This window comes from Marmota flaviventris, chromosome 10 (genome assembly GCF_047511675.1).
Source record: "Marmota flaviventris isolate mMarFla1 chromosome 10, mMarFla1.hap1, whole genome shotgun sequence".
Classification (NCBI taxonomy): domain Eukaryota; kingdom Metazoa; phylum Chordata; class Mammalia; order Rodentia; family Sciuridae; genus Marmota; species Marmota flaviventris.
The window spans coordinates 1,907,014-1,926,108 of NC_092507.1; the positions used below are offsets into that span (position 1 = coordinate 1,907,014).

At 63.9% G+C, this 19,095-nt stretch overlaps 1 protein-coding gene across 1 annotated transcript in view; it reads right to left on the reverse strand.

Moving 5' to 3' along the window:
* Megf6 (multiple EGF like domains 6) overlaps positions 1 to 19,095 on the reverse strand; it is a 92,670-nt gene that overhangs the window by 44,650 nt on the left and 28,925 nt on the right. The window contains exon 4 of the mRNA XM_027947442.2: positions 3,944 to 4,066. Within this exon, the coding sequence (XP_027803243.2) occupies positions 3,944 to 4,066 (123 nt within the window). The remainder of the gene's footprint in view (positions 1 to 3,943; positions 4,067 to 19,095) is intronic.

Below are 19,095 nucleotides of genomic sequence, written 5' to 3' on the forward strand. Positions count from 1 at the left end.
AGACGGACAGGACTACAGACCAGAGGCAGAGGGGGGAGGGAGTGACTTGAGGGAGCCCGAGGGCCTGGGGCTTGCCCAGAGACCTGCTGGGGTCCCCTGCACCCCAGGGAGAGTGCTGACCACCCCTGTGTGGGATCGAGGTCCCTGGAGGATCCTGCTCCCAAGAGTCTCAGCCAAGGGAATGCCAAGGCTGGTGGGGGGCCGGGCTCAGGAGGGGCAGCTCTTCTGTCCACCCGCTGCCCACTCCAGGGAGTATTGCCACTAGCAGGCGTAGGGCCACAGGCCTCGGGGAAGTTCCTCCAAATCCTCTGGAGCACCAAGAGGTGACAGCATCGTTTGTCCTACTTTACAGACGGAGACTGAGGTTCAGAGTAGTGGAGTTATTCACCCAAGGCCACACAGTGAGGACCGATGTGGAGCCTCAAACTCAGCCTACCCCTGGGGTGGTCTTTCTAGAGGGACTTAAACAGGAAGCCAAAGCCACTCTGGCCCTGGGGCAACCCAGAAAGGACCCTCACAGCAGAGCCTGCGTTTCTCCCCAGAGCCTGCCTGTCCTCTCCGGTGCCAGCCAGAGTCCATCTGCTCATAAGGGCTGGCACGGGTCAGAGGCCACACCCTGCCCAGGAAGCGGAAGCCACAGCTGGCGTCCACCTAGCTGGGAGATGCGCCCACTCAGGTCACCCAGTCCAGCCAAGTGAACTCACTCTGGCTCCAGGATGGTCTCCTAGAACATGACACATGGCCTGGAGAGGGTTCCGGGCGAGGACCCAGACACCCAGGCTGCCGTGCCAGCACTCGGGGTTTACAGAGTCAATTCATCACGCTGAGCAGTTTCTGGGCCCCGCCATCAACTCGTGCACACCGCCCTACGTGTGAGCAGGCAGCGCTGAGCCCCTCTGGAGACGTCTCGGTTTCCCAGGGCCTGCCCTCACACAGGCAGCGGCCGTCCCCGAGCCTCCTTCGCACTTGCTCTCCAGAGCTGCAATTTCAGGGGAGGGAGGCTGGCAGGGGGACAGAGAAAACAGCAGGCTCTTGGCTCTCAGCAGGGCCTCCTCAGCCACATGGTGACTCGGAGCCACAGCCATCCCAAACACGCAGAGCTGGGGCAGCAGACTCTCGGGGGACCGGGGCCAGGCAAGGGGCAGTCGTGGGGGTGGGAGGCCAGTGCGGGGGTCTGAGGCCGGATCCCTGGCTGAGACACCAAGCAGCCTCCCACCTGGGCCCCTGACCACCTGGTCCATGACCCTGCCTCCAGCCAACTCTGCGGGATGGCGAGAACCGGCCTGTCCTTAGGGACCCCCAACAGAGACACCGAGGCCTCCTGAGCAGCTCAGGCGGAAGCCAGGGTGGATCGGCTTGCTGACACTGCGCTCAGCCCTGGTGGAGCTATAGCCAGAGCCAACCACTTGTGAATGGTCGTCAACACAGGACAGCAGCTCCAGAGCAGGTCACAACCCCCCAGCTTCTGAGAGTAGGGTCTGGGGAAGCCTACCCACCACGGGAACAGCTCTCTTCTAGGAGAGCCTCATCTCCACCCGCCTCGCAGAATCAGGAAACAGACACAGGCAGGCTGGAGAGAGCAGCTCTGAGTCTGGGGTGCCACAGGCCCTCGGGACCCCCTTTCCCAGGCCTCAACACACCTGCCCAGAAACCCACCCAGAGAATCAGGGAAGGCAGAGGCACAGGTTCGCCACCTCAGCCCTGCAGAACAGCCTCCTGGAGCCTGGAGCCCAGCTCGGGACAGACAGGCCCTGGCCCCTGGGAACCATCTTCCTCCTTGACATGGACTCTCAAGCCCAGAGCGAGGTCCCTGTGTCGGGTCTGAGGCCCCTCCACCCACTGTGATGGGCCAGCCGAGGCCAGGAGCTCTTCCCAGGAGGGACCCTAGACAGCAGTCCAGTAACTGCCTCACCTGGGAGACAGCAAGAGCCCAAGCATCTGCCTGTGACAGGCACCGACTGCAGGGAAGGATCGGTGGGCCAGGCCAGAAGCTGGCTGGACACCCAGGGACTGGTCTGCCCCCAGCCCTGGAGCCAGCCAGGAACCTGACCTGCAGAGTGGAGCTTCCCAGGGTCCAGGCCCTCTCACTCCCCCGCAGGGCCTCCGTCTCATGCTCTGCCTGGTTTCTCACCAAGGGTATGAGGACACCTTGGGCAACCCCTGCCCCAGGCCTGGCTCAGCCCCAGTCTAGCTTCCTGGGCACCATCAAGAATCCAGGTGTCAGACCCCCTCGGCCCAGGTGCAGTGAGCAGGCCCTACGGGAACCAGGCCAGCCGGACCTGGGGGGCTGCAGGGCCAGGCTCTTACCACATCCAAGGGAGCATTCGAGGCCCTTGGCAGGTATAGGAAATTGCCCAGCCCTCTGGCTGACGGGAGCTGGTTATCCCTGACCCCACAAAGAGTCCGTCAGTTACACCAGAGGAGTCCATGCCCACTGGGGTCCTGAGTGCTGCCCCAACAGTGACTCCCAGCCCCTGGCCCAGGCCTGCCAGGCAACACCAGGCGAGGAGGGGAGGGCTGCTCCCAGGGTGGGTGTGAGATCGGCTCAAATCATGAGCCACCCACAATGCCAGAGGCCAGGCAAGGGTTTGGCCCTAAGCCCAGAGAGGGGGAGAAACTCTGGGAGATTAGGGGACAGGCAGAGTCTCCTCGAGGACGACATCATCTTGGAGGGGCTGGCTGCCCGGTCAGTCCAGGTGGAGAAACACAAGCACCATCCTGAACCCCACCCCCTCCCGCCTCCCACCTGTCCCGGAACCTCCCGCCCAGGGCTGTAGCTCCTTTCAGACCTGCTACGTGCAGGGGCGCCAGGTGGACGAGCCAAACTTGGGGCATGGCAGCCAGGCAACCCCTCCTCACCCTGGATTTTGGGGGAGATGCTCCTTGACAACTCCACCAGCACTCCCCCTATCCTGAGGTTTGGACCTTGGGGCTTTAATGTCACCCCAGTGGAGTCCATTTCAAGAAGGGGAAACCAAGACACAGGCCGGGGCAGGTGGGTTTCTGGGAGCTGGTGGAGAACGCATGGCTGAGGCCATCTCCTTTCCTCCCTGTGTCCAGAACCCTGGGTTCCCCCAAGGCCCGGCGGGTCCCCAGGGTGGAGTGTGAGCAGGGAGGTCACAGCAGCTTCTCCCCTTCCCCAGCCCTGCTGGCCACAAGAACGGGACATCAAGGAGCACCCGGAAGTCCACGTTCCCAGAACATCCCAGAAGGCAGCCTCTCCTGTCTCCCCCGAGCCCCAGTCCATCAGCCTGGCCTCCACCCTTGGACAGGCAGCTTGCGGGAGCGCAGCTGGAGACAGTGTGGAGCTCAGCTGAGGATGTTCGAGACCAGCCTGCCGGGGAGAGCAGGGCTGGGGCCCGCTGACCTGTGCTCAGAGACCCTCTGCGAGGGCCAAGCTGCCCCACGCATCCCAGAGTCCAGCCAGAGCAGGCCACGGAGGGAGCGGCAGGCGGGGAGCGGGAGCTCAGGGCCCCTCTCCCTGCCTCCATCCTCAGCGGCCGCTGTCTCTCAGGGATCTTTCTGTCTGGTCTTGATTTTACGGACAGATTGCCAGCGCTGGGGGGCGGGGGGTGGCGGGGGGCGGGGGGTGGCAGGGGCCGCCCAGTGCTGGCGAGCACTTCCAGCCCTGGGCCTCTGAGATCCTTGCCAGGCAAGGCGCCCACCGTGCCTCCCCACACAGCCGCGCACGTGGCTCCCTGTGCAGCCCCTCCCTCCCCCTGCACAGCCCCAGGGTGCCTCCCGCCAACATCAGGTTCTGAGTCCCCTGAGGCAGTTTGGGGGGTGGAGATTCGACTGTGAGGTGCACACGGGGGTAAGGAACACCCTGAGGGTCCTCAAGTCCCCCCACCAGAGCAGCGTGGGGCTGGGAAGGCGGAGCCTCACGGGTGAGGTGGGGCAGGAACGTGGTGGCTGGGGTGGCGGTGGGACGAGTCCTCCCTACCTTGGCAGGTCTTGCCGTCCCCCCGCAGCTGGTGTCCAGGGGGGCAGCGGCAGTAGAAGCCGCCCACCGTGTTGCAGCACAGGCCCTCACAGCCCCCGTTGGCACTGGTACACTCGTCCACATCTGCAAGGGGAGAAGCCAAAGAAGCTCAGGGTCCCCGGGCCTCGGAGCACATTGTCCAGCGAGGCAGGCCTCACGGGGGACCCACTGTGCGGCCTGAGCCACACTGCCCAACAGGGAACACACTCGGACGCAACGTGTTTGCAGGTGCCATCTGGGCAGCTTGGCAGAGGAGGTCTGCCCCATAAGAGCAGCCACACAGGGTCTGAACCCCAGAAAGCAGCCTGGGGGTCTGCTCAAGCTGTCGGCTGCAGCTTCAGGTTCTCCAGGGAAACCAAGCTGCCCTCATCTCGGAGGCCAGGAGGGGTCCCCCACGGTCACCCTCACAGCTGCCTGGGACCCATCATGAGAGCTCCAGGCCCAGCCTCGCCTCATGGGTCAGTTAGACTCACGGGGCCTTGGGTCAGACCTGGGACAGGCCAAGAGCCGTGACACGCAGCCCGGCCTCCTGCTGCAGAACCCCCACTCTTCCTGCCCGTGCAGGTGCAGAGGTGGGCAGAGCCTCCACAGCAGGTACCTGGCTGGCAGGGATGCAGGGACTCAGTCCTGGGCAGGGGCAGCACCACTGCCTCCCCGCACCTCTGACTCAGCCAGTCAGGGGCTAGGGGACCAAGACTGCTCTCAGGGAAAGTCAGGTGTCCCTAGGACACTTCACACCTGTGTAGACCTGCCCAAGACAAGGTCCAGGTACTCCTGCCCACCCACCTCTAGATGCCAGAGTCCCCGGTTCCCCCTGGCTATATGGGACACATAACCTGGAGCGGGGCTCACAGCAAGTGGGGACCCTGACTCGCCCCAAGCACAGATGGCCAGATGGCCAGGCATGTGCCCTCTCCTCAGGTGCCGCTCTGGCGGGTGAGCCAGACCCCTCCTGGACACACACGAGAAGCACACGGAGCTGGGTACCAGCTGGGTCCCAGGCCTGACCCAGCCCCAGGCTCCCCCCGGGCCTGGCATCTCTCTCTGCACCTCCTCAGAGGGGTCCCTGGAAGCCCCCCGGCTGGGCTAAGGGTCTCAGGGATGGCCACAATCCCGTGAGAAAAGCTGTGGCCCAGACAGCAGGCAGTAGTCTCTGGTGGCTGAGACAAGCCGCCAGCCCAGCCTCAGAGGTTGACAGTGGGAATTCCTAGAGAGTTCCTCAGGGCGAGACAGAGGCCTCCGCACAGCACAGGGGTCAGAGCCGGGTGCTCAGGGAGGGTTCCATGGCCCCGCCTGGGGAGGCAGCCCAGAGGCCAGCCCAGCAGCCTGGGAGGGGCCTGTCCTGACATTCAGGCAGCCACAGAAGGCAAGTGGCCAGGTGGGCGAGGTCAGGGACCCTGAAAGTCATCTCACAGTGCTGGCACAGCTGGGCTCCTGCAGGCCACTGGAGCACTGGGCAACTCCATCAGGGCAGGACAACCTCACGGGGCCCTGCCACGATCCTGGGGGGCACCAGGGTGAGAGGCTGCAGGCCACAGCCTCAGGGTTCCCCTTGCCCACAGGAGAAGTCCTCGGCCTGGCACGGCACCGTTGGGGCCACAGGCCTGGTACTCAGGATGAAACCTTCTGCCCTGTCACCGCCAGAGCTGCTGGGGTGCCCCTCTTCTCCTGCCTAGGCGTATCCATGCTGGGCACCCCACTCCTGGGATGGGCTGAGCCCTGCTCTGAGAGCCCGCAGCCCTGTGACTCTGCTCTGGGTGATGTGCCCAGATGTGCATGCCAGCCCCAGGGCAGGGATGGGCTGGTGCCTGGCCCAGGCCGCGGGGGCCACAGGAAATCCTCCAGGACAGGAGCCAGAACAGCCCTCCCGGAGCCCCACCCCAGGAAGTGGCAGTCCTCAGCCCACGCTGGGGGCCAGGGAGCAGGCAGAGCCACGGGTTCTCTCTGCCAAGCACTGGGCTGGTCGGGTGGGGACACAGAAGGAAGCCCAGCTGCCATCAGGGCACGGGGAAGGAACAGAGAGGGAGAGCGGGCATGCGTAGGGGTCGGTCATGGAAGGACCCACACTGCACTTCAGTTCAAAGTTCCCTGCTCAGTGGGGTTTGCCACCTGCACCCCAACCCTACACACCTTTGGAGACCCATCCTTCCCCCCGGGGCACCTATGCACGTGCTCTGTCCATCGCCTGACCCCCCCAGAACGTGAGCCCCTGGAGGGCAAGATTTCCATCTTCTTTGGCTTAACTCCAACAAAATGGAGTTGCTTGTGTCAAGCCCTAAAACACACAGCTAGGGGTGGTGATGGAGAGGACCGGATAACAACAAGCAGAGGCCCCCGCACAGGCCCGCTGCCCGGTGACTACCCTCCCAGACCTCAGGCTGGACTGGCCTTGTTCATCCCGTGGCCAAGGGTGACTGCCCAAAGACCCTCGAGCTGCCCTCGCCAGCTGCCTCTAGGTGCTCCCTCACCTCCGCCTCCCTGAACACACATTCAGCCCCCCACAGAGCCCCCTGTCCCCAGCACGCAGCATGTTCCCCGGAGAATCCCTCAGACCACGCCAAGTGCACAAAGCCAGTCCTGGAAGATCACATACCACACGACTCTTCAGCGCATGTCCAGAAGGAACGAGTCCATGGTGAGCGCTGGCCCAGGCTGGGAGTGAGGGTGATGGGCGGGGTCTGCATGATGCAAACACTCTGGGAGTAGACAGAGGGGACGGTGACACTGCACAGAGGATGTGCCAACACCACCGAAGCATGCGTGCCACCGTGACTTTCACCTCCATGTCCACCAACAGCAGCCCTCAGACAGAGCCACACCCCACGTCTCAGGGGCCTTGGTACAGAGGGAGGGGTGCCCAGACCCCTCCAGACCCGCTCTGGCCCCATCACAGGGGTCCTTGATTAGAGGCAGCAACTCCACAGTTGTCATTAGTACCCAGCAGCCAGCAGCCTGGGCGAGGGCCCCAAAGACCATGCCCTCAACTAACCCGGCCGGCAGCCACGGGCATCCTGAGGGGGCAGGAGGAGGCCCATTACCCAAGGTCAGGGTGTCCACTCAAAGTGGGTGCCACGATGGGGTCCTCAGGTCAGCTACCTGGTATGAATGGGGGCCGGGATCTGAGGGGCCCGCCATGGCCTTGGCAGGCACTTGTGAGCCTCGGAGCCCCCAGGGGTGAGGCAGATGAGGAAGAGCCCAGAGGGCCCACCTCAAAGAGCCACTGCCCAGTCGCAGGGCTGGAGCCCCACCAGGTAGTACCCCTCCTGGCAGTGACCCCAGACTCAAGCCCGCCGTGCCCTGCAAGCCCCTCCACACAGTTAGATGCCACAAGGCTCCTGTTGGGGGTACACCCCTCCCCCTGTGCTGGTGACAGAGACGTCTCCAAGGCAAACAGCCCAGGATGAACAGCCAGGGCCAGCCAGGGCCAGCCGAGACCCTGGGGACAGAAAGAGGCTGGTCCCCCTCAGCCATGGTGAACTGCCAGGGGAAGGACACCAGGAGTGGCAGGGCCTGGAAGAGGTGTGACATGGGAGTCCCCAGGAGTCAAGAGGCGGGATCGGGCCATGGGTAGGGCACTCTGCATGGACCTCTGCCCTGAGCAGTGTTCCCTCAGGACAGAGGCCAGCCAAGGATCAGGGACCAGCTAGAGTCCCCCCTTCCCTGTGCCCTGACAGGGAATCAGGTGTCACAGCTGGCTGACTTGACACCCCAATTCCAAGGGACCTGCATCACCATGGCCCCCCCAGGATAGGGGACAGTGGCTCCCACCCTCCCCTCGTACCCCCTTCCCTCAGGGCAGGAGGCAGCCTCCCAGGCACATGGCCTGCAGGCAAGGCTGAGAGCCACTCAGGGAACGAGAAGGGGCCGTGGCCAGAGCCCCTAAAGGCTGCAGTTCCCACCAGGAAACAAGCCTTCTCGGGAGGCCAGGCCCGGGAGCTGGGGACCCACCCTCCCCTCCCACTCCTTGTAAGGCAGGGTCCCGAGCGCCAGGCTCCCTCTGGGTCCACATTCCACACAGCAGCACTGGGCTCTGAGCCAGCCACTGCCAGGGACCCTTCTCTGGACGGGTCTGCAGCTCCTTCCTTGGGACCCCTACTTCTCTGTGACTCCAAGCCTGGCTACTCAGCCTGAGCACGGGGCCACCTGGGCTGCCAGCAGATGTTCTGTGCTTTCCAGGCTCTGGGGACGAGGGCAGACACCCAGGCCCCAGAGAGGGCCAGAGCACCGAGGCTCCTGGTGCTGGGTCTGACACCAGGAGGGCAGTGGGACCGCAGGCTAGGACCGAGCCCCCAAAGGCAGAGGAATCCCGTAAAGAAACCCTGGAGACTCCCTTGGGCAGGGTGGCCATGGCCTGCGAAGTGGCCCAGGGGACCAGGCAGCCTTCTCCACCCACAGGGGCCACTCCCCCGGCAGCTCTTCCCCCCAGGAGCTGGCACCCCCAAGCCCTGTGGCCTCTGCAATCCCCACCAGGCAGGGATGCCCCTTCCCCAGGCCCAGAGGGGAACAGAGCAGAGGCAGAGGCAGAGGCAGAGGCCCAGCTGCCCTCCACCACTCAGGCTCAGCCCAAGGATGGGTGCCCGCCAGGCCCGAGGGAAACCTGCAGGCCCCCACCCCAGCCACCCTCAGACCAACCCACATGCCACGCAGGGCCAGGGGGCTGAGGACCTCAGAGAGGGAGCACAGCCCCGTTCAACGGTACCGGGGAAGGCCCAGCCCTCCGCCCGAGACCAGGCCGCCCTCCCAGCCTGCCCACTTCCCTGACCTCTTCCCTCCGGCCCTCCTCCCAGCCTGAGCAAGAGGACCCACAGCTGGCTGGACTTTCCTGCCTGGGGCCTAGGCTGACCCTGGCTCCTCTCACCAGGCCACTGTGGGTGACCTGATGACCTGGGGCCCCTGATGGACCCCTTAGCACGTGGGGACTCCCTTCCTGGGAGTTGTCAGGAGGCACCCGGCCGGCCCACCACCCTACCTGGCGACAAAGAAGAGCAGCCCAGGGTGTGTGCGTGGGGGGTGTCCATGTAGCAGAACCAAGGCTGAGCACCCAGGGAGGGCTGACCAAGCCCACCAGGCAAGGGCCAGCCAAGCCTCGACTTGCTGGGTCTGGGAAATGCTGTCCCTGATCCATCCGCCCACCTGAGGCCTCAGGCTGCCTGTCGGGAGCCAGGATTTATGAAGCCTTGCCCACGAGGCCAAGAATCCCCCTTCCCTAACCAGGTGTCACCCAGACAGGCCAGGGCTGCTCCCTAGATCTCAGCCAGGAGGGAGGCTCACAGAAACCAGCCAGACCAGAGTCGGCACAGGGGCTGCAGCGAGGACAGGCCAGGAGCTGCAGGCAACAGGGGCTCACCAAGAGCCTGGGACGGGGGCCTGGAAAGCCACCCCGGAGCGGCGGGCAGCCCCTCACCTGCTGTGGAAAGGAACAGAGGGTGCCCGCGAGCGTCACTCAGCCAACCCTCCAGGGGCTCCCGTGTGGGCAGGACGCGTGACTGGGGCCTCCTTGTCTACCTCCCCAGGAATGTTCCTCCCCAGGAATGTTCTGCCTCAGAGCCTGGGTGGGCCCCTCCTTCCCTCCGGGGGCAACGGGACAATTGGGGCTCCCTGTGCGAGCTTGCTTTGCAGGCCGGCGTGCCCGGTCAGCACCCCGGGCAGAACAGGCTCAGGGCCCGTCCCCACCCCAGGAAGCCCGTCACCCCTTCCCCTGCACCCTGCCTGCTGGGGGGCAGGTGTTTGGCCCCAAGGGTGCATAGGCCTCTTTGGGCGACGCTGAGGCTCAGCCAGCCTTGGGAGCACAGGGTGGGCCGGGCTGGGAGCACTGCTGCCTGGCACAGTGCCAGCAGGGCACTGAAAAGGTGGGGTGAGGACCCAGCCCAGGCCAGGCCGCGGGACAGCAGTGAGCTCAGGGTGCCAGGGGCGAGCTGGGGGCAGAGCTGCAGCGGGGCTCATCCTGCAGCTGCCGTAACAAAACACTGCCGCCCGGGAGGCTCCACCAGCAGGATCATCTGTCTCGGCTCTGGAAGCCGGAAGTCCAGACTCACATCAGTGGGCCCCAGGGCAGGGTCCTCCGGGCCTCCTCCACAGCCGACCTGCTTTGGCGGTAGAGAAGTCACTCCAACTTTTCCTTCCAGGGTCCCACCACCTTTCCTTCTGTGTCACATCTCCCTCCTCTGACGGGGACATCCGTGATGGCACTTAGGACCTCTGGACAATACAGTCTCCCCATCTCAAGCCCCTCAAGCTGGTCATCCTCTCTGTCTTAACCACACAGGTGGGAGTCACAGTCGCAAGATTAGGACACGGACGCTTTGCTGATGGCCCGGGTGGTGGCAGCCTAGGCCACTGGCTCAGGAGCTGCAGGTCCCCACATCTCGGCCTTTACCCACCTCTTCAGAGCAGAGAAAGTGTCCATTCCGCCCACCCTCTCCTGTCCTGGGAGGGGAGAGGCAGAAGGGACCCAGACCCAGTTCTTGCCGGGCACGGGTTCTAGGGGCTGCAGAGACGCCTGCCAAGACCACTGGTGGCCACACAAAGGAGGCCAGGGAAGCAGCAGCAGAGGGCAGAGGTCACCCATTTTCCTAACTCCTTCCATGGCAAAGCCACCAGGGCCCAACTGAAAAGGTCCCCAGCTGCTCCCAGGACCGGTGGCAGGAAGCAGCCTTCCAGATGAGGCGCCACGCTGCGGTGCCCTGGAGTTGAGCCTGGACCCTTGGTCTCTGAACATACCCTCCAGGCCTCACCTGGAGGAGAGGAGACCCCACGTCCTCCTGTGTCCTGCCATCTCCCACCAGAGTTGGGGCTGATTCCCCTGAGGCTGAGGGACCCCTCCCTCTTCACCTGTGCCCCACCTCCGCTGCAAGCCAGGTGCCCACACGCAGAGCAGGGTCCTGCAAGCATGGGTTCTGCCCTGGCTGGGCCTCCAGGCTGCCAGGAGCACGGTGCTCCCCAAGCCCTCTGTGCCTTCAATTCCTCACCTGGGGAGGAGATAAGAATGGCCACACGGAACCCCAGGCACCTCATCCAGCAGGCTGTTTAATCTGTTTTAGATCAAAACAAGAGCCCAGGGCAGCACAGCCCTGGGGCCAGCCTGGGACAGCTTCTGGAACCAAGGCCCCTAGTGCTTGTCTGTACCTGCAGGAGACCCCAGGGAGCTGGGCGTACGGGACCACGCTGGCACCCACAGGGCTGCATGGAACCTCTGCGTGCTCACCGGCTCCAACAGGGCAGAGTGGGATCAGGACCCGCCTCAGCATGTGCCAGACGTCTTCCCGGGGTTTCAGGCCAAGGTTGAGTTTGGCGGTTCCCAGGTGAGGCAGGGACCCAATCCACAGCCCACGGCCGACCCACCCCTGCCCCTGGCCAGGAACTGAGCTGTGAGGGATGACCCAGGTAGAGCCCTCCCAACTTGGGGCAAAAGTTACCCAAATCAAGCCCCAATTCAAAAGCTGTCCCTCCACCACCTAGTGAAGGGCCTTGGCACAGGCAGCCTGGTCCTTGGGGACCCTGAGTGCCCACCCATGACTGGCTATGTCTCACCCTCCCCCCAGGATTGATAGGACACCAGCCAGCCCAGAACCAGAGTGGCCTAGCAGGTCTGTGGCCAGACAGACTGCAGGCCCCCGGGGCTGGGCTCTGCCTGTCACAGGAGCAGCCCCCATGACCCAGGCACAGAATGACTTCAGCCATGGCCACGGGACATCCGAGAGTCCGCATGATGCTTCTACAGCCCCCAATGGACTCCTCTGGATGTGAGGGAGCCGGGTGGCACTGGATAACCTAGAGCCCTAGGTGAAGCCCACAATCTTGGCCCAAAGTCCCCTGTGAGCCACCTAGGGCAGAGAAGCCACTCTCATTCTATGGCGACTGCCATGTGCAGGCTGTTGGTCAGTCAGGATTAAGAGGGCAGTTACCTCCTCGCAGGGCGGGGGCTTGAGAGGTGGGAAAATCCACCCCAGGCGCCCTGCTGTGGAGCTCAGGGGCAGGTCCAGCAGGTGTAGCACCTGCACCCAGCAGCCTGCAGCTCAGCCCACGGCCCCAGGTAGGGAAACCCTCAGACCACACAACCTGACCTTGACCTGGACCACACCAAGGGAGCAGGGCTCAGTGATCCAAAACCGGCAGAGCAGCCAGCAGCAAGCCCCAGTGAAGAGCACCCGGGACCACGGGCAGTGCTGCTCCCAGAACCCGGTGTGGGCCGAGGTTGCAGTGACCGCCCCTCCTCGCTCCGACCTCCTGTATCTAGCAGCACACAGAAGGATGGTGGACACACACGCAGGGGGAACGTCAGTGACAGAAAGAGGCAAGGACACGGGAGAGACGCTCACCGGCTGCTGACTGCAGGCTTCAGGGATGGAGGAAAGGGCCACTAGCCAGGGCATGCGCCACACGTGTGGCCGCTGGGGAAGGCCAGGAAAGTCCTGCCCCAGGGCCCCCAGAGGAACCGGCCCTGAGGACCGCGCCTCTAAACCAAGGAGACCAGGGAGACCTGTAGGAATTCTGGAAGTCTGTTGTTTCAAACCATTGTCTGTGGTGATTTCTTACAGCAGCCAAAGAAAAGCAGGCGTCACCTTCAAAATGGAAAAATGACCCAGCACTTGGGTAAAGGCTGCCCCAGCCGCAGCTTGCCCTTGATCCCCGGGTCGGCAGGAGGCAACCAGAACATTCCAGCCTCATTCCCATCAGACCCTGCCCACCGGGACCCACCAGGGCCACTCAACACTCACTCCCACAGCAAGCATCACGGAGCCGACGACATGCCCAGCCCCACACAAGGAAAGCCAGGAAGTAGGGCCACTGGGTGGGAACCGGGGGAGCTCAGAAGTGCACCCCAGGGAAGGATTCCTGAGGGGGTCCCTCGCGAGCTCTCGGAGGAAACAGCTCCACAGGTCGGTACAGCAGACGCGGGGGCTTGGACACCGGCAGACCGCTGGGTCTCTACAAGCAGCACCAAGACCCTCTGCAGAGCGACTGGCCCACCCTCCTGCTGGCGAGCAGCTGAGGTGGGTCCTGCCGTCTGGGTCTGCTGGGTCTGCTAAGGGACGCCCTGTCCTTCAGACCTCTGGCACTGTGGAGAGACTCAGGCACCTGGGGCCTCACCCCACAGTGCCCCGCTGTCCTAGCCCACCATCGCCGCCTGGTGGCAGCTCCAGGAACAACCTCACAGTCTCCTACTCTTGTCCCAGAGGCAGGCGCAGGGCACCCAGGGCCCCTCCCACCCCTTCTGCATCAGAGAGGTCTGGGTGGCCCTGCCAGGGCAGTGCTTGCGACCAGCAGAGAAGTCCTTCCAAAACCATGGCCTTCCCCTGGACCCTACTGCCCCGCGTATGCAACCAACCTCACAATGGGACAGCCTGCTCCTGTGTGCTCCAGAGACAGTCAGCCAGGCCTCAGCTGCTCTGGACTCCCAGGATTGTCCAGCTGTCCACCTGAAAGTCTCAGTGCCCCAGGGGCTCTGCAGGGCAGGAGTCAGCCCCTAGCAGAGATGGCTCTGGGCACCTACAGCGTCCACTGTTTCCAGCAGAAGTGGCTACGTAGGGAAGGCCCTGCCTGGTGGGAAAGACATCTCAAGAGGACAGTGTGGTCCTGCCGGGTGGAGGCCGCCACTGGCTGTGGCCAAAAGACGTGGAAGGAGGAAACAGGCTCTGAGCCAGGCCTTGGGGGGCAGCGGAGGGCGGGGCATGTCACACTCTGCTCAGGCACGGGGTCAAGGGAGACCCGGGGCCTCCAGTCCAGCCAGGAGCTGAGTGGGACCCAAGACAAGTGGGGCCAGACACCACAGAAGTGAGCCCATGGGCAGTGGGGTCAGGACAGGAAACAAAGTGTCCCCAGCCGGGCCCGGGGCTGTCAGAGCAAAGACGTCACTGAAAGTATCCGAAGGACAGAGGGATCCATCACCTTTTCCCATCACCCAGGAGCCAGCACCCCATTCCCAGCATGAGGCAGTGACAGCTGCTGTCCTGGGCAAAAGCCACCAAGTGCCGAGGAAGGAAGGTTCCGTTCATGCAGACACGGACGCCCCTTAGAGAGGAGGCACGGGGCTCCAGGAGCCGGGGGGTCACCTGCATTCAGTCAGGTACTCTGGGGGACAGCCTGCTCCCTCTCGCACCCTGTGACCGCCCAGGAAATGAGCCCCTCGAGCCCTGGGCAGCATAACCTTGGGGACGTGGCGCAGAGCAGCGTGTGCGGGGCCAGGGCGGCCTGGGCTCTCCTGACCTGTTCTCTGCTCACTCCCAGGCCCAGGTCCGCCTGTTTATACACAGCCTCCAAAAATGTGGGAATGGGATTCTTTTTTTCCGTTTGTTTCTCAGAAAACAAGACAAGATGTAAAAGGCCCAGAGGACGCCAAGAACATTCCTCTGCTCCCCCAAATATCCAGGTCTCACTCCCCCGCGTGGCCGAGGTCCTGGGACCTTCCAGTTCTCTGGCAGAGCTGGCCCGGCTGCAGGGGGCCAGCGCCAAGCAAGCGCCAGCAGGGCTGGGTGGCCCGGCCAGGCGGGCGCTGGGCCCCTCCCCTGCGTGCGTGCGGCTGCCTCTGTCCCTCTCCTGCCTGTCTGTCCCTCTCCTGCCTGTCTGTCCCTCTCCTGCCTGTCTGTCCCTCTCGTTGCAGCTGCAGGACTGACTTCTGCACTGGCTTGGGTCCCCCAGGCTTAGGAGGGTCCGACACAGGTGTCACCCTCCAGCTGACAACAGGCACTTCCCCACCACCTTTCCAGAGGCACTGGAACCCTGCAGGGAGGGTCTGGGACCCTGCTGGAAGCTCGCCCTGCAGGGAGAGCACTTGCCCAGGCTTGGCCGGCCACTGCTCACGGCTCCCTGGTTTGAATCAAGGGTTGGGCATGCTTGAGTCCCCGGCCAGCCAAGCACCTTCCCCACCCTGTCCAGAACACAGCCAGGGGCATCGCCTTCTTCTGGCCACTCAGGGACAGGACCATGGTGAGAGTGGAGGTGAGGAGCTGGCCCATTGTCCTGGCTGTCCCTGCAGCCCAGGACCTGGCTGAGGAGCTCTCCAAAGGCATCCCCGGGCCCCCCAAGGCTTCTGCCCTCCCCTGGCCTGATGCCCATCTGCAGCCCTTCTTAAATCTTCCTCTCTGACCAGCTCAGCTCCCTGCTCCCCCTGGCCTTGCTTATGTGTCACCTCTGCAGGTGGCCGGTCCCATCTGCCTCCCCACTGGGCTGCACGTCCCTGAGAATAGGCCACATCTCAGAGTCAAGTCCCCGGCTGTGTCTGGTGCCCAGGAAAGGCCAGCGGATATCCACTGGGAGAATGCTGGCTGCAGGATGGACAGCAGACCTGGGGCTACTCTGAGTGTGACTGGGGTGTGAGTGTAAGCTCTCTGTTTTATGCCAAGAGCCCCCCACAGAGGAGCCGTGAGGCTGACGCTCAGGTTGTAAGAACAAGGGACCATGGGGGTCAGCGGGTCCCACCCGTTCTACAGATGGGAACACTGAGACAGGGTGAGGTTGGCCCTGCAGGCTCTGTGCCCGGCCATCTGCCTCTGGGAAGGGAAGGCTGTGACCTTGCCCGGCCCTTCCTAGACAGGACTCCGGAGCTCCTGGCAGCGTGTTTCTGCCTGACAGACACGTGAGCCCCCAGCACCCCAGAGCCCTCTCTTCCTCACACTCTGCAGAGCTGCTCAGCAATGGACACCCGCTTTCCCCTCCACACCACCAGGCTCCATCTCTGTCGGGTCTAATGTCTCTCTGGCTACCAGCCACAATCCCACAGGCAGCCCACGGCCTCTTCCCTGGGCCTCCTGCCTCCACCTCGGCCTCCAGCAGCCAGAGGGAGCCCCGAAAGCAGAGGTTGGACCCTGTGTCCCCAGCTCAACTCTCAGCAATCCAACAGGAGTGAACTCTGCAACCCTCTTGGGGTCACAGTCCTTTGTAACTGGCCCTCCCACCATGCCAGCCACTCCCTCCAGGCTGCAGTGTCCCCACCTGGACCTGCCCCAGGTCCTTCGAAAGTCAGACCAACGTCAGCTCCTCCTGCCACACCACCCCACCTGTTCTGGTCTGCGTACCTCACAGCACGCAGCTCTGATCCTGACCCTGTCTCCTGCAGCCCCCCAGGAGGCAGACCCACAGGATAGGGGTCGTTGGCCTTGGTGGCCAATCCCCAGCATGGAGCCTGGCACATAGTGGGGTCCAGCAATGAACGGCTGGCTGGCTGGATACATGGATGAACAAATAAACACCGGGGCCACCTCACCCTCTTCTTCTCCAGGACCCTCTGCCTGGGGGTCCTCTGTGCAGCTGCCCCTAGGGCATGGGCAGTCAGGCGTCCCCACAGTGCTCATGTGTCAAACTGTCACAGAGATGGTGTCAGGAGTGAGTGACAAATGCAGGAATGGAGGCTGGCAGGGAGACCCCTGTCCCCAAGCTAAGAACACACTCAGCACCTGCAGTGGCATCTCACTGCCACCAGGGGGCGCCGACACCCTGCCCTGGACCTGAGGCTGGAATGCCCCTGAGGACCAGGCGCAGCAAGCGGCAGTGGCAAGGGGCAAGCACCCCTCCCAGAAGGGAGTCTGAGCCCCTAAACCTGCCCCGTGCTGGGCCCGGCTGCTAGGGGGCCCTTCTCAACCCTCCCTGCCACCAAGGGAAAGGTTTGGAATTGCGAGGACACAGGGCGCCCCGACCTTGGGCTGCCCCGACCTTGGGCTGCCCCAAGGAGGGGAGGCTGTGTGGGCTTTCAGGTTCTGGGCAGCCCCTTGCCTTGCCCACCCCGCCCCTCCAGGGCACCAAGAGCACCAGCTAGGGCCACCACAGCGCGAGGGGCTCAGGCCCCCCCCGCCCCACATGGAGAGGCACATGGCGCACAGAGCCATGGTGGACCACACCTGCCTCACCTGGGACACAGCCCAGTTGGACATGGTTTAGTAGATGGGGCAGTGCCCTCCTGCTCTGCAGGCCTGTGCCCCGGGGCAGCTGACTGCCAGGGCATCTTCCCAGTCCCCTGCAGCCTCGGCCTTCCAAGGGTCCTCAGGCAAATGTGCCCCTGTAGGCAACAGTCCAGGAGGGGCTTTGGCCAGACGGCCTCCTGAGCCCCTCTGACGGTGGTGGCTGCGTGTCTGGGCAGCCCCTGTGACAGAAGTGCCATCTCAGTCTCAGGCCTGGGGGAGACCAGTGCCCACCTGTGGGGAGAGGACACTGCCCTGGGAGGGCCAGGCCTGGCCAGGAGGCTGCAGCCGCAGCTTCACAGGCACTCAGATGATGGCCCCTCTCTCACCTGCCTGGAGTTGAGAGGCTCCTGTCTGCGCGCCAGGCTGGCCACGGCTCACAAACAGGTGACAAGACAGTGTTCACGTGGGGCTCGGCAGGCACCTGCTGCTGCTGGGGACAGCACTGTCCAGGCTCAGTCCCCAGCCACCCTGATGCTATTCCCCAACTCTCTAACAGCCCTGGCCCCTCAGGCCACAGGGACCACATGCCCAAGCCCTCTCCTGAAGATGGTGCTCAGAGGCTGCCCACTGGACACAGAGACCAGAACACCTCCCTCCCGCTGTGTGCTCAGTCTGGCTCTATCACGGCCTGTCTCCCCTCCCTCCCAGGACAGCCCTCCTAGCTCTTGGGGACGTCACCGCACTCATCCTAACATAACCCTGACTGTGGCCAGTGCACATCATAGGACAGAGGGACACAGCCCAGACCTGCCCTTGCTGGCCTGTCCTTCCACCCTCAGGCTGCGTCTCACCCTGCATCCTGCCACCTCGTGAGCTACAGATCCTGTTCCCTCATCACCAGGGGCACTCAGAGACCCCACCCAGGGGCCATGCAGCTGGAGAGGGCTGGGGTGGGCAGGCCAGCACAGGGCACAGGTGTGAAAACCCTCAAGAATGGGATGCAGAGGCCACCCCTGCCTGTCCCCTTGACGATGTGATTGGGGACAGAGGCACACATAGCTGCTGCCCGTTTGGAGGTTCTCAGAGCATTAGCAGCCCAGACCTCCAGATGGACACAGCTGTGACCCCAGTCTTGCACCCAGGGTTCCCCCAGAAAGGCAGAAGGCCACCGTGAGCTAGAGATCCTGGGCACCACTGGCCGGCATCGGGCTGGGAACAGGCCTCGTGGCCCAGCCAGCGTCAGGGGACCTGCCTGCCGTGAGCTCACCTCCCCAGGCTGTGAGCCAGCGCACAAAGGGAAGCTTCTGGGGGCGAGTGACACTTCCTCCTGTGTGAAGAAAGCGACTGTCCGTGGGACACACCGCTGAGCGCACAGTGGAAAGGACTGAGGTCCAGTCCTATCGTCCCCCGCAGGTCTGCAGCCAGGCCTCGCCCTTCCCTTTCCCTTTCTGCTCACAACAGCCCTCTGCAGCCGAGTCCGCCATCCCCAGGGAGTGGAGAGGTCAGCAGGCAGGCCTGGGAAGGAACCCCACGCTGGACAGTCCCCTTGGGCTCAGCACAAGGCACCTAGTGTCCGAGAGCCTTCTGAACTGCCTGGTTAAGCCGAGTGACCTGCCCAGGTCTCTCAGCTCTAGGCCCAAGCACTGTGGTCTCCTGAGGATCCCCAAACCAAGATGGCCACGTCCATTGAGGGGACAGGGATGCTAAGCTGTATCCCCTCTGCCCCAGTAATGTCCAGTCACTCCATCCTGGCCTCAGGGCCAGCATTATGGAAACCTGACACCCGGCAGGGAGTCTTCAGAGTCTTCAGAAGACTCCGTGGAGACCGGGCCTCCCTCCTGAGGCCTCTGGCCAGAGGGTTGGCTGCCGGATGGCCCTGCTGTGGATACCGTGGAGGGGCAAGCTTCCCCTGCTGCTCCTGGCTCCCACGAGACGCCCCTGGGCAGCAGCTCCCCTGCAGCTGGCAACAGCTGGAGGCCATCTGGGAGGCCACGGGCCCCTGGCTGCCACCTCCGCCCCTCCTGTACCAGGCTGTTATCAGCTGGCCTCTCCTCGTGATGTTGCACAGACCCGGGCGCAGCCGGGCACCGAAGGCCAGGCCCTGCTCTGGAATGCCTGGAGCCAGGACCAGGAGCAGAGTGGGACGTGCACGCCAGCTCCCTCCCCGCCGCCCCTCGTTAATTATCCTGCCGGAGGCCGGAGCACAGCACGTGCCCCCGGAATCCTAAAAGCCAGCGGTCAGCAGGCTGCCTGGAATTTGCCTCCCTGAACAGCTAC